The following is a 13,587-nucleotide window of genomic DNA, read 5'->3' as shown; positions in this document are numbered from 1 at the left end:
ATTTGATCCAAAACAAAAGCATACACTTAGGAGAGTAAAACTAAGCACATTTTTAACTTCAAAAAGAATTATCTCTCATTTCTCTTACATTTGGGCCAAAGGCTTCAACTTTTCCAGTCTATCAATACAAAAGCATGTTTAGCTGCAGAAGAAAATACAGACAAAAATCCCCAAGATCCATGTGTAACCCTGAACACAGTTGATAATAATCTACCTGCTAAACTCTGTAGATAAAATAAAAAATCCCCATAACTGAATTATTTATCCTTGTTTTTAATACTTCTCAAGTGTCAATCCTCCTGAAATTCACTTGTAAAACTCAGATTGCAGTACAGGGGCTTGAAAACAACCTAGGAGATACAATCAGCTATCTTTCTTTCAAACAGATGGTTACTTTGGACCTCTTGAATGGCAAACTCCTCAGATCTGGGACCTCTTTTCCAGGCCAGAATGATTAACAATTTTCCATTAAAAAAAAAAAAAAAAATATATATATATATATATAGGAATAGGACTGTGCAAGAATGGATTAAAGTATAAATGCCTCAGTGTTCTTCATTTCATTTATAAATGTCTTCACAATTATTTTTGTAACAGGGCTCAGGATATGAAGAGCACTGAAAAGACAGAGCAGGCTACTATTAGTAGAACCAGAAGATTATTTTGTCTTTTGCAGTATCTGGAAGAAGTATAGGTGTCATAAAACAGGATGACAAAAAGATGGTTTCTACTCTTAAAATAAATAGCATCTGACTTTTCTGGAGGCAATCCCCTGTGGATCCTTAATTCCCATCTTTCCTGACATTTTAAAAACACCAGAGTAAAAGGTAGCTGGAAGTTTCTCAGAATATAAACTGCAAAATAGCACAGACAGATTGACAAGAGACACCTCATTTACCCCATTTACAACCTGTGCATCCATCTCATTTGTTAGCATCGTTCATCAGAAGCATTCACAGTGCTGCAGAAAAGCCTTACTGTGCTTGCAGTGGCACAGGCTGCTTTCCTCCCTTGTTTCTGTGGCAACATCACCTCTTGTTTCTATGAGAAAAGTCACGTTACCATATTATTTAATCCACTATCTGAGCACACTTCACTCACTAGCTGGAAACACACAGGAGGGTTTCAGCATTGGACCAACAAACAGCCAGAGCTCCACAGGTCATGATGTCTCTGCTATTGAAACTATGCCTTCAAGCACCAGTGGAGCTGGAGATGAGCACCACAGTCAGCACCAGGCATCTACAGCAGGTTCCTTATTTCTGCAGATATAAGGCCAGGGAGCTAATTGAACACATGTCTTTCAGTAATATAATAAGGCCAGGGAGCTAATTGAACACATGTCTTTCAGTAATATATTTATTTCAGTAAGTATATATTATACATTTTAATATATAGTATATATATTATATTATGATATTTCAGTAGTTTCTTTTTATAATATGCTATAGATAAGATATTTTATCTCCACAAGAGTGATTGCCAGCCATATCAGCCATTTCCCAGCAAGCAATAGCCCACTTAGAGAAACAACAGCCAAAGGCAGATCTAGTCAGTCCCCAACTGTTTGAAGATGTCCATCCCAAGAATTGTTTGGATGGAAGAGACCTGAAACATTGTCTAGTGCCAGCTCCTCCTGCTGTGGGGAGGTATTCCTTCCATTGGCTCAAAGTCCCATACAATCTGGCCTTGAACACTTCCAGGCAAGGGATATTCACAACTTTTGTGGGCATCATGTTTTAGTGCCTCATCACCCTAACATGAAGAACTTCTCTCTCATATCTAATCTAAGCTCACCCCTTTTTAGTATGAAGCCATTCCTCTTTTGCCCCACCACTCCATACCCCTGTAAAAGTTCTTCAGCTCTCTTGTAGGTCTCCTTTAGGTACTGGAAGGTGCTGTAAGGTTTCCCTGGAGTCTTCTCTTCTACAGCCTGAACAACCCCAACTCTCTGTCTGTCCTCACAGCGAGGTGCTCCAGCCCTCTGATCATCTTTGTGACGCTCCTTTGGACTCACTCCAACCGCTCCCTCTCCTTACATCATGAATGTCACTACAAATCAAGACAAATTAGTAGCTGAAAGAAATTAACATAATTGCTGTCTTATCGCATTTCTTTCCCTTAATGTTTTTTTAAGTCATTTCCTAGCTATTAGGGATTGACCTACTAATTGCTGACAAAACAAAGCAGAGTCTGCATAGTGTAACACAGATTAAATTTTCAGCCAGGCATGCAGCTCCTCTCCTTCTCTTGGATGACGGCACTTATCCGTACCAAGGCTATTGTGTGCCATCTGGTGGACTTTCAGCTTTTGGTACAATTAACTTAAGTACAAATAAAGAGAGTCCTGATAACACTCTCAGGGGAATCTACCTTCTTTGACCATTGATAGTTTCATCTTATCATCCTGTATTTGCTCAAATTAATGTGTGCCTGACAGTAACAACTTAATTCCTCTCACATTTACTGTCAAATGAGCCTGTACTACTGTAACTGTTGTTAACTTTAGCTAACCCTTTACATTGATAGATTTTATACATAATTGAATGGTCATCCTTTTTAAAATAACTTCCACAAATCAGAATTCCTAACAGAATTCCATATAGAGGACCACAAGATGACAATCCTCAATGGCATTTAGGTGTTTAGTTCTCGATGACCAAAAATGGTATGATTAGTCCCTATTTGTCATGAGGGTCAAAGATATTGAAGCAAACCAATTGCCACACAACTTCAAAAACAAAACTGAGAGTTTGAGTATTCATTCTTCCTTCTAAGTATGACAGCAAGAACTTTCACTAAAAATACTGTAGGGCTGAAAATGAAAAAGGAGAAGCCAGCTAAAACATTTGGAAAAAAAATCCAGAGAACAATCTTTGTACCATATCTAACTTAGGCAGCTGAGGCATTTCTTCATTTATCCTTTTTATAGAGTGGAAGCTGTGGGATAAGGAACCTGTGATGGAATAAATTTCAAAATGCAGAAATTCCTCCAGGCATACAGTCCTAAGGGGGAGTGCATATCCTACTCCAGCACACTGCCATCAGCATTCTTCCACTCTGCAAGACTTCCAGGATTTTAAAGCTGGGTGAGGGCCACTCTCTGAATGAATGAGTGCACGTGCCACAGGAGAGCATCAATAAGCAATTGGATGAACTTTCTACTCAACATATATTGCCAATTCGGAAACCTGCATACAAGATGGCAGTGACTGTATGGATAGAAAAGACCAGCTGAGAGGTGCAGAAGTTGTGGTTGTCAAGGAATCTCCTTTTTGGAATCTGGCCATCCTTTCACAGAGAAAACAAGACAAACCCAGATAAAACAGGAAGAAAAAGAACAGCAGTGACTGCAAAGGCAGATTTTGGGTTTGGTCCCCATTGTTACTTGCAACCTGACCTCTAGAGACAAACAGTCTCAGCACAGTCTTATCAGCCACTGTGGGACTTTGCAAACTTACCAACAGCTGTGCTGGTTTAGACATTGATTTTAGCTGCGTTTTGGACTCAGGCTCACTGCCGTGCTGCTGAAAGGTCGGCCGAGACAGACACTTTAAGCTGAAAGCTTACATCAAGAGTGAAAAGTTATACAACCAGGGAAGAGAAAGAAGCCAAGAAATTAATGTGGGGATATTAGGATTTAAGTCCAATGGTCCAGATGGTTTTAAGAACTGGCTGGAGGAGGTGGTATTTGGATTGAGATTCCTTCTTTCATCAGAGTATCTTTTACAGGGAGGTAGTGAGTCCAAGTCATGCCATGGGTCTGAAGTCTCCACAAGACTGCAAGACAACGTTGCTTTTTGGTACAGACAGACCCTGCTGCATCAGCAAGCTGCAGCACCTGGCAGGTGTGGACTTGCAGAGAAAAACAGCTGAGGCCAGGTATTTACAGTTAAAGGATTTCAAACAGGCTATTTTGAATTATCTCTGGCCTACCACACAGACTTAATGACCACTAGGATTTAAAGTTCATTCTCCTGATTGCTTTAGCCTGAAAGGAAATCTGGAAGTCCCAAGAGCACTGTGCAATGAAAACCAGGCACAGAAGCAGGGCTAAATGGAGATTTAATTAGAAAGTACAGACTCAATCTTGTAGGGAATCCTCTAGTGACAGAAGTTTTGATGGGGATAACCTTGGATAGCTGCAGGCCCTGAGAGATAGAGCCCTTCTGACACCATCTTGGCCAACCTGACTACAGGGTGAAAGACAAAAGTCCACATTTTTCTTCATACTGCTTTTCCATCCTATTATTAGTTTTCATTTTAAGAGCAAAGGTAGGTTTTTATTATCCTGGATAAAATTGAGTAGAACCCTTAGTGTATTATATGTTCTCACTGCAAACTAAATCCACTCATAAATAAGAGTTATAAAAAATATATTTCTTTTAGGAATAGAAGTGCATGCAGTTATTGTTTAAGGTCTTTCACCAAGATTGAAAGCACATTGCAAGGTTTAAATATGATCCAAATAGTTGAAATAAAAAATAAAATATTTTTTCCAGAAAGCTGAGACCATATAACATGAAATTAATTTCAACAGACATTAAATACCTTGGAGGACTAAAGCCACATACGAATACAGATTACAGTAGTTCAAGACATTTTCTCTTTCAATTTTGGAGTTTGGTATGACATCTGAAAGCCATTTTTATGTCAGGTCTTTCACACTAATCCAACTTTACTTGCAGTAAAGTACTGCAAATTATACCATTTGTTTTACTTGTGAAAGCTAACAATGTCCTGTCTTCACAGTGTGTTCAGTCAAAGAAAACTTTCTGGTGATGTAGTATTTGAGTAGTTTCAAAGGCTTTTGCATCACTAAGTGTTTTATAGGGAGTTCAAGGATTTCTGGTATCTGATGTAAGACTTGTTTCCACAAAACAGTGTTTCTGAGCCCTCCACAGTATAAAAGGAATTTTAACACCTGAAACGAAACCGATACGTACTTTTTTTCTTTCTTTTGTAACTCCCCATATGGATTCAATCAGTTTGAAACTGTACATTTACTATAACAAGTTGATATAAATTAGATTTAAATCAATGAGAGAACACCTTCTCAACGTTTTGCATGAGTTCAGTTGAGTCAGTTTAAAGTAAAATCATACTGTGCCACTTTGTGTGGATATAAAGTCTGAATTACCTTTCTGGACCATGTCTTCACTAACCAGCCACAAATTCCATTGATCCCAACTGGACAAGGTTTTAGTACTGCAGTTCTAATTTAGTACTGCAGAAACCGTAAGGTTTCTGGACAAGGTTCTAGTACTGCAGTTCACTTTGTAAGTAATTGCTGTGTAGAGCGTACCAGCAACCCTATTGAGGACTTGTACTTTATTTTGTTCTCCTCAGTCTGCAGCTATTAAATGCACCTAAACATTTCTCACCATGTGCACAAACTGGATCTAGGGTCTAGCAACAGATAACAAATTCTGTATTCTTAAAACTGCTGTATGTGAAGAACGCCACTATTCGTCACTGCGTCTTTTGCCTGGATCACCAAATGCCCAATTTAAATTCACAAGGCCAATTCACAAGTTTCCAACGCTGAAACTCTCCTGTGTGCTTCCAGCCAGTGAATGAAGCGTATTCAGATAGTGGATTAAATAACAGGATAACGTGAAATAAATAATATTTTATATAATTTATATATAATATTAAGAATAAGAAATATTCTTATTCTTAATATGATAACTTTCTCATGGAAACGAATTCACAGGTGCCAGGTTTCCCGCCCCAAGGAGCAGATGCTCCGCGCGGGTCCCGGGGCTCCCGCCGGCGGCTCCGGGGGCCGCGCTCCCAGCGCGCCGCTGCTCGATCCCCCTGCGCGCCGCTCCCGTAAGAGCCGGACTCGACGCTCCTTCCAACTCAGAACAGTCCGTAATTCCGACAAGTTTCCAACAGGTTGGAAAGAGTTAAACCACGACACGGTCCTGCGGCACGAAACGCCCCTCCGAAGGCGAGCACACCCCCCCGGAACTCCGTCACTGCGGCAGCCGGGCTCGCCGCGGCGGAGGGCCGGGCCTGACGCCATCGCAGCGCGCCGCGGGCCCGTGCGTGCATGGCCGTGCCGCGGGAGCCGCCCGCCGCCCCGGCGCTGCCGCCGCCCGCCCCCGCCGCCCCCGCCGCCGCCGGCGCGCCCTCGTTCGGCGCGGCCCGCGCGCTGGTGGCGCGGCGCCACTCGTGCCTCGTGGCGGCGGCGCACCGGCGGCACGTGGCGCTGCCCCCGCGCTTCCTGGGCCGCAAGCGCTCCGGCATCCGCGCGCAGCTGGACGCGGAGCTCCTGCGCTACTCGGAGAGGTGACCGCGGGCACCCGGCGGGGCCGGGAACGGCCCGGCCCGGCTGCTAACGGGGCCCCTCCTCTTGTCCTTCCAGCCTGCAGGGCGTGCCCGTGGCTTACGACAACATCAAAGTGGTGGGGGAGCTCGGCGACATCTACGATGATCAGGGGTTCATCCACCTGGACGTGGAGGCGGACTTCATCATCTTCAGCCCCAAGAAGGGGAAGAAGCTGGTGGTATGCGAGCGCATTGGCGTCTCACGGGATGGGCTTTTTTCATTAATTGGTCAAAGCTTGGCTTATCTCAACATCAGGTGGTCTGGGGCTTAGGTGGAGACATTTTAGTTTGTTAGCTTATTCGTTTATGGGTAGTTCATAGCAAATTAAAGTAGTCTGTACTGGTACTTTTTACTGTAATTTGTCTGTTGTGTCTGCCTCTAGGTTTGTTGAATTTACATATAAATATCTATTGCTAAACCATTGTATCATAGGGATTGCTCATTTAATACTGTGTCATGGCTGCGTATATCATACTGGTGTTCCATTCTGAAGAGCGCATAGTTCTCAACCAGGTACATTTGTTACAGTGACGGGAACGTTTAGGAGGGCAGATGTTTAGGAGCAGTACATCAAGTTGAAGCCTGCCTTTCAGTAAAGGCGTTGTATGGATCACAGAACAGCTTTGAGCTTGTCAAAACCCTTGCTCAGCACTTGTGGGTGAAGCACGTTGAGAGCTGGCTTACATTCATTGTTGTGCCATACCTTTTGCAACCCAGGTGGTGTCTTTATAATTGTGTTTCAGGGTGAATGTGCCATCTTCCTAGGAGGAGAATTGAAAATTTTTCAGTGTCATTAATTCTATCGGTAAAACAAAGGTAGATATGGATTCATATGCAGATGTGTCAGAAATCCACTGAATGGAGTATTCAGAAGCTTTTTATGTGTCTTCCCTGTCTTCAGCTGCTGTGCCAGCTTGAAGAGCATTTTAGGCAAGTAAATCAGACTTAAAATGGCTTCAAAGTGAAGTCGATCACTGAAGTGTAAGGAAAGAGTCACCTACTCAGGTATTCACTGTAGCTAAATCCCATATTTTGACTTGTTCTCCTGCAGTTCAGTTCTATTTTCAGAGGAATTCTATAAAGAGTTTACAGGACTAATTTTGATTTTAGTGAAGGAGCATTAACTTATTGCTAAATAAACTGACTTCCTAACTTGTACATAAACTCTTACTGCAACTTTTCCATATGGGAAACTAAATATTTAAAGGGTTTGCATTGAAAGGGCTGATTTTTGCTACAGACTTGCATGACATTCTTTTTCTTTTTTAGGGTGTAATTAATAAAGTGGCCCCTAGTCACATTGGCTGCCTGATACATGGCTGCTTCAATGCATCTATCCCCAAGCCTGAACAAATGTCCCCTGTACAGTGGCAAGAGCTGGGGTTAAAAATAGGGGATGAACTGAAATTTCAAGTGTTGCACTTGGATTCTGATACAGCTGGGGTGTTCTTCATTCGAGGAGGACTCACTAAAAGCAGGTATGGTGCCTTAACAGAGAATATTTTTAACTGCTTTAATATGTTTTTTGCAAGCTAAGTGATTTTAATTACATCTTAGTCTTTCAGCTTTCTTATTTTTACACAAATCCCTATATAACTGTATCTATAACTATATATATAAATATATAAATTAAAAAATATATATATATGTGTTGGCTTAAACTAAACTTTCTGCTGTTTAGAACTTCCATGGAAATTTTCCCTGGAAAAAATAAAACTAGGTGTTTCTTGAGCTTTAAAAATCTGAGTATGTTGACCTGTTCATTGTGGATGGCATATATAATATTTGCTCAAAATAGCACACCCAGGTGTTCAAGAGTAACTTTGTGCATAGGCTTTTCAAGTGCAAACAGTCCAGGGGTCCTGAACACAGTGTTTACATTGACATTTGAACACAAACGCATGCATATGTATTGTATATTGACAAATACATGACTTAAATACTTGCTAAAACATGAGAATTTCAAAGATGAGAAAATGTGTCAACTTCCTCCTTAGGACTCTGTAAGTTTATGGGTAACTTTGCAAGAAATCTTGTCTTCAGAAGAGTTCATTCATGTTTTTCTTTTAAAGCGGTCATTTACTGAGCAATGTTTTTCTTTCAGCGTGATTTTGGTTTTGATTAAATGTATAATATGACTCCTACTGGCAAATTCATGGCATTTTTTGTTTGTTTCTTCTTTTGATCTGGAAGGATGCTCTGGATAATTTCAGTGGAATTGCAGTGAAAGTTAGCAGTTTTGTCTTCAGTGCCTCTGGGGACATAAAAACCTCCATGGTTTTTAACTGCATTCTTTCCATATTTGTCTTAGACATTTTTCCAGTGCTCTTGGTTGCAAGGTAGCTGTTGGAGGGGGAAAATCTGTTGGGTTTTTGTGGAGTTTTTTGGGTTTTTTAAAACTTTTTGGGCATCACTTTTGTTTTAATTAGAGTAGGGTAATTGCTTGGTAAAATCAGCAGTGTGCCTCATATATGACTGAATTGGCCACTAGCTGGGTGTTTTTGTGAATGACTTAAAAAAAACCCAAAAAATCTTTACTACACATTGTGTAGTTATGAATTAGGGGATGAATGAGCACTAGAAAAAAGGAATTACCAAATGGTCTGTATGGCACTTTAGAGAAGAAATTTAGGCTAAGATTTGAAAGAGAATATTTATTATGTGGTAAGAAGGAAACTAGTAAGGTAATAGAAATTACCCTGAGAGTATTAAACTCTGATTCTCTGTAACACAGAGTATCATGTTCTCCACTTGTTGTTTTTAACAAATGTTTATCTTCTATCTGCTTGGTGTTTTAGCAAATTTTGACATTTCACTGTGTGAGGTACCCTGACATGTCTCTAATCCAGTTTATGTTGTATATTTGTTTACAGCATGCGGCCCAAAAAATCTGCTGCAGTCCCTGAAAGTACAAATGGGGATGAAATTCAAAATCTTGAGCACCAGGAAAATGGCCTGAATAACTGTGGAGAAGATAATGTCACTGAAGAGCCTTTAAATGAGATGGGTAACCTGGAGAGGGAAAATGAAGAGCCAGGTGCTGATGCTGTGAATGGATTATGTGATGACAAAAAGAAGAAGAAGAAAAAGAAAAAAGATAAGGACAAGGACAAACAAGGAGAACAGGAACTTGTATTGCCTACCAGTGACTCCAGTGGTTACCAAAGTGACCATAAAACGTCAAAGAAAAAGAAGAGAAAGCATTGTGATGAAGTTGAAGAAAGTGAATTATCTCAGCTGTCAGAAAAACCCAAAGCAAAAAAGAAAAGGACTGAGGTCTGAAGTGTCTTCCCTGCATTACATTTCAGATGTTTTTGACAAGTTTCAATAAAACCCTGTTTTGAAAATATGTATCTCTTTTTCTTTACTACACAGTCTGCTCTGCTAGGTCAGATGGTGTTTGTGTGATTATGTGCACCAGCAGTTTGAAATGCAAGATTTTTTTAAGTCGTGATAGAAGCCATACCTTCCTGGCTTTTTTACTGGAAAACAAGGCACAGAAGAACTGTGGAATGTAATTACAGGAGCACATGGATCACCTCTCTGTCTGCTTTCCTGTTCCACATTAGCATTAGCCAGTTGGTAGTTACAGTGTGTGCTACTATAACTCCATCTTTGCCAATCAGTGTCTTGATTTTACATGAGTAGATTAGGATTATCTTTGGGTTTCTGGGAAATTCATGTGAATTCCCAGGAGGCTTAAAAGAGAAATTTTTGAGTTTAAGTTTTCAGCTTTTGGTTGCAGCTCTTTTCAGTTGTGAGGAGCTCTGGGGAGAACTGTAGCGTGTGTAGTGTTTCACCAAGGTAGGAGGCAGTGATGGCTTTGGTATTGATTTACCTGTTACAAGAAGAAATAATCAGCTCCTTGAAAGCCTTGTAAGTAAAGAGCATGAATGTGGAAACTTGCTGTTTATCTCTTTTCCTAGGTGATAAAACATTTTGCTGTAGTGATTAATTCTGATGCTATTAGCTCGCTTTAATAGAAGTCTTTACACCTAATAACATCCATTCACATTGAACATGTTCTGAATTTCGAGTCTGACAATACTTAGGACTCACTTTGTGTATTCATATCATTTATACTTCTTTAAAGCTCCAGATGTGCCAAGACAAAGTTACCAGCTTACAGGCTCGATGGCGTGACAGTACACAGTAGGCATTTTAAAGTTATGGTGCTATAAAGAGCCAAGTTAAGAATTTTTGAAGACTTAGAAAGAAAGTGCACTTCAGTAGCTAATGCCTGCAGTAGCAGAAACTGCAGGATGTCCTCTTGTGTTAGCTCTTCAGTGTACTCCATCTTGAGATGAAGCCAGTTTCTGAGCAGTCCTGAGGTGAGCACGAGTTGCCCCTGTTGTGTTTCTATGTGTCATGATCCTGACACTTGATTTCCACACAATTTCATAGGCACTGGCTCTTCTATCCATTTCTCCTGTACTGTGATAAAACCTGAGAAGTCAGATGATGTTTGTAATGTATTACACCATGCTGCAGGATCAGCTGAGGGCAGTATTCTGGTGTGTTATTGGTTGTAGAGAATGGCACAGAAGTCCCATGGAAACATAATTTTGTCAGAAATTATGTACTACTTGCCCCTATATATGTATATATATATATAAAATATACGTATGTTTAGGTAGTGACTTGAGGGACAAGTTGTATGGATGGGTAAGAAGGACAGAGGAGGATGGCAAGCACAGATAGTTCTTGATGGTGCCAACATGAAGAGAAGGATGGAGGCAGTTACTATTGCAGATTAACCAAAGATTGATTCACATGACTTGATCTCTTACTCCTTAATACTCACTGCACCTCACTTTCCTTTCTTCAAGGGAAGAAGGGAAGCACATCTGCAGAGTGAAGCCTCACCAGTTGATAGAAGCAGTTTGTAGCACCAAAAGTCTGTTTTGCTCTGTTCTGCCTTTTCATCAGCATGCAAAGGAAGACATTCAGGGGGAAGCAGTGAAGTTGCAAGTAATGAATCAAGTAATAGACAATATAAATGCTTTCAGCACTTTGCTCTTTTGCTCTTTTTCCACTTCTGCTCCTTTACTGTTCTCTTAGAAATTGCTTACTGTAGTTCAGCAAATTGTGCAAACTGTTTTGTTGATGATTAGTCTTTTCTGAAAGCCTACAATAGTCTCAGTTTTGGGCCTTACTTAGAGGCAGGTTTATTTTTGGCACAAAAGTTTGGCTGGCACCCACTTGTATCATTTTTTGGGGTTTTTTCTTGGGTTACAACAAAAGAGAGCAGTTAAAAATAAATGCAGGAGCTGGCAATTAATGATTGCTGAACAAGTTGTTTCTCCAGCGATACAAATACCACAACATGTTAAATTCCTACTAAGTTTTGTGTCTTTGGAAGGGGAAAGGGAAGAAAAGATTTCAAAAAAGAGGGAAGAAAAAAGTGGTTTACACAGTTGGAGGCAATATTGGCAGCCTCAGAGCTGCACTGTTGATGTTGCTGTAAATACTGTTTTGACATTTGCTAAATATGGCAAGAAAACTTGGATTTTCAAAAGTGAATTTTCACTCTGATCATGATTTAAATCACTTGTCTTTGGTTTTTTTTACCCATAAAAAGGCAAGATTTTCTGATGCTTGTAATTAACAAAGGAACTGAACTTGACACTTTCCAATAAAGTTTCTCTGAAGTTTGATCTCTATAAACCTTTAAGTTCCTGCTTTGCCTTTCCTGCTTCATTTGTATAACTACAGATGAAGAGTTATATTGAATTTTAAGTTGAGACAAGATTTTGGAGTATATAGAACAATCATTTATAAAGCTTCCTGAGAGATGAGGTTCATTTATAAAGCTTCCTCAGAGAACAGCCCTTCTGTTCCTTTTTTCAGGGTGCATTCTAGTACAACTCATTTCACATAGCAAAAAGAAGGTTAGAAAGTAAAATTATATTTTATCCTATAACTGTATTTATAGTTACACCAAGGTAAATGTGATCTAGAGAAAAAAATTGCTGGATTCATTTTTTTGTTGTTGTTGTTTTAATAAGCTTGTAACAAAGCCAATATTTACTTATGGCTATGCTTGATATTCTTTTGTCCTTATTACAGAACATGAAGTTCCAACTTAATCAGCTATAAGTTTCTAAAGTAGAAACTGCTACTTTGTAGTATAAATATTTTGATTCTGCAAATGTTTCTCAGTGTATTGTATGCCTTTGGCAGAAGAGCAAGCAGTCTTACAAGAAGATATTTTTAGCTGTCTCTAAAACAATTGTTTTGTATTCTCTGAAGCTTGCAATAATCTGCAGTGCTAACTTTTGCTCTCTGTCTTTTCCTTGCTTCTCTAAGAAAAAAATTCTTTGCTTTTGACTTGGCACTTTGCTACTGCTTTAAATACTTAGCCCAAACAGCCTAGTGGATGAGGTCTAGGGAAAGGTTTTTAAAGGTCTTCAGCGAGCTAGCTGCCCTGTGGAAAACCATGAGCCGTGATCAAATCTGCCTCTGAGTAAACAGTTTGCCTTTGGAAGCATCCCAACCTCAGCCAGCCCTAGACAGTACAGACCTTTGCTGTGAAAAGGTTATGTGATCTGATGCTCTCAGATGATTATTACTGTTGGCTATGGAAGGACTGAAATAGTTTCATTCTAATCAAAATGTTGATTCTATTCTGCTATTTAGCTTTTAGTAATTCTGTATATTTAATAAAGTCTGAGAGACTTCAGTATCCAGTAGGCTTTGTTTATAAGGATCTTCTTTGTTTTAAGTATCTTCTGGATTCATGTGAGCAAAAAATAAGACTGAAAATCAAGCTTTGCACTTCTTCAGTACTGTCAGTAGATAAGTTTTTACAGACATAGCTCAAGATTTTTTTACTTTTCATGACTTTACACATAATTAAGATAAAGATGGGTTGAAATCAGTTGTAAATATTGTCCCAAACCACTCAACTGACCTGATGTTAAGCAAGTGAAAGCAATTGCAGCCTGGTCATGACTTCAAGTTCCCCTGAAGCCAACTGTCCTATGCAAAGAAGGAATAAGCTTTAATTTTCCCATTTTAAGAACCCCTGCTCCATAAGAGTGATCTTATGGAGATGATCTCCTCTCATTTCCTAAATACTGTGATACATCTATAGAGTATCACTGCTGCTAGAATGTTTCTGTTACAAACAGAAACAGATGAACTTGGAAAAGAACTTATTTGATAAATCTATCTATAAAAACAGATTAAATTAACTTGCTGTACAGAAGGTGAGTAAAACAAGCAATTTTTAGTGTGTAGCAAAGCAA

At 39.8% G+C, this 13,587-nt stretch overlaps 1 protein-coding gene across 1 annotated transcript; it reads left to right on the top strand.

Moving 5' to 3' along the window:
• The first annotated feature begins 6,058 nt into the window (after nt 1-6,058).
• Nucleotides 6,059-9,684, top strand: POLR1F (RNA polymerase I subunit F). Its single transcript, XM_058816858.1, has 4 exons — nt 6,059-6,297; nt 6,374-6,515; nt 7,607-7,815; nt 9,211-9,684. The coding sequence occupies exons 1-4, from the start codon at nt 6,059-6,061 to the stop codon at nt 9,617-9,619; spliced, it is 999 nt and encodes a 332-aa protein (XP_058672841.1). The 3' UTR covers nt 9,620-9,684.
• Nucleotides 9,685-13,587: the final 3,903 nt, after the last annotated feature.

The sequence above is a fragment of the Ammospiza caudacuta genome, chromosome 1 (genome assembly GCF_027887145.1).
Source record: "Ammospiza caudacuta isolate bAmmCau1 chromosome 1, bAmmCau1.pri, whole genome shotgun sequence".
Classification (NCBI taxonomy): domain Eukaryota; kingdom Metazoa; phylum Chordata; class Aves; order Passeriformes; family Passerellidae; genus Ammospiza; species Ammospiza caudacuta.
The sequence above is the reverse complement of the archived record's forward strand: the minus strand, read 5'-3'. Positions and strand labels throughout refer to the sequence as shown.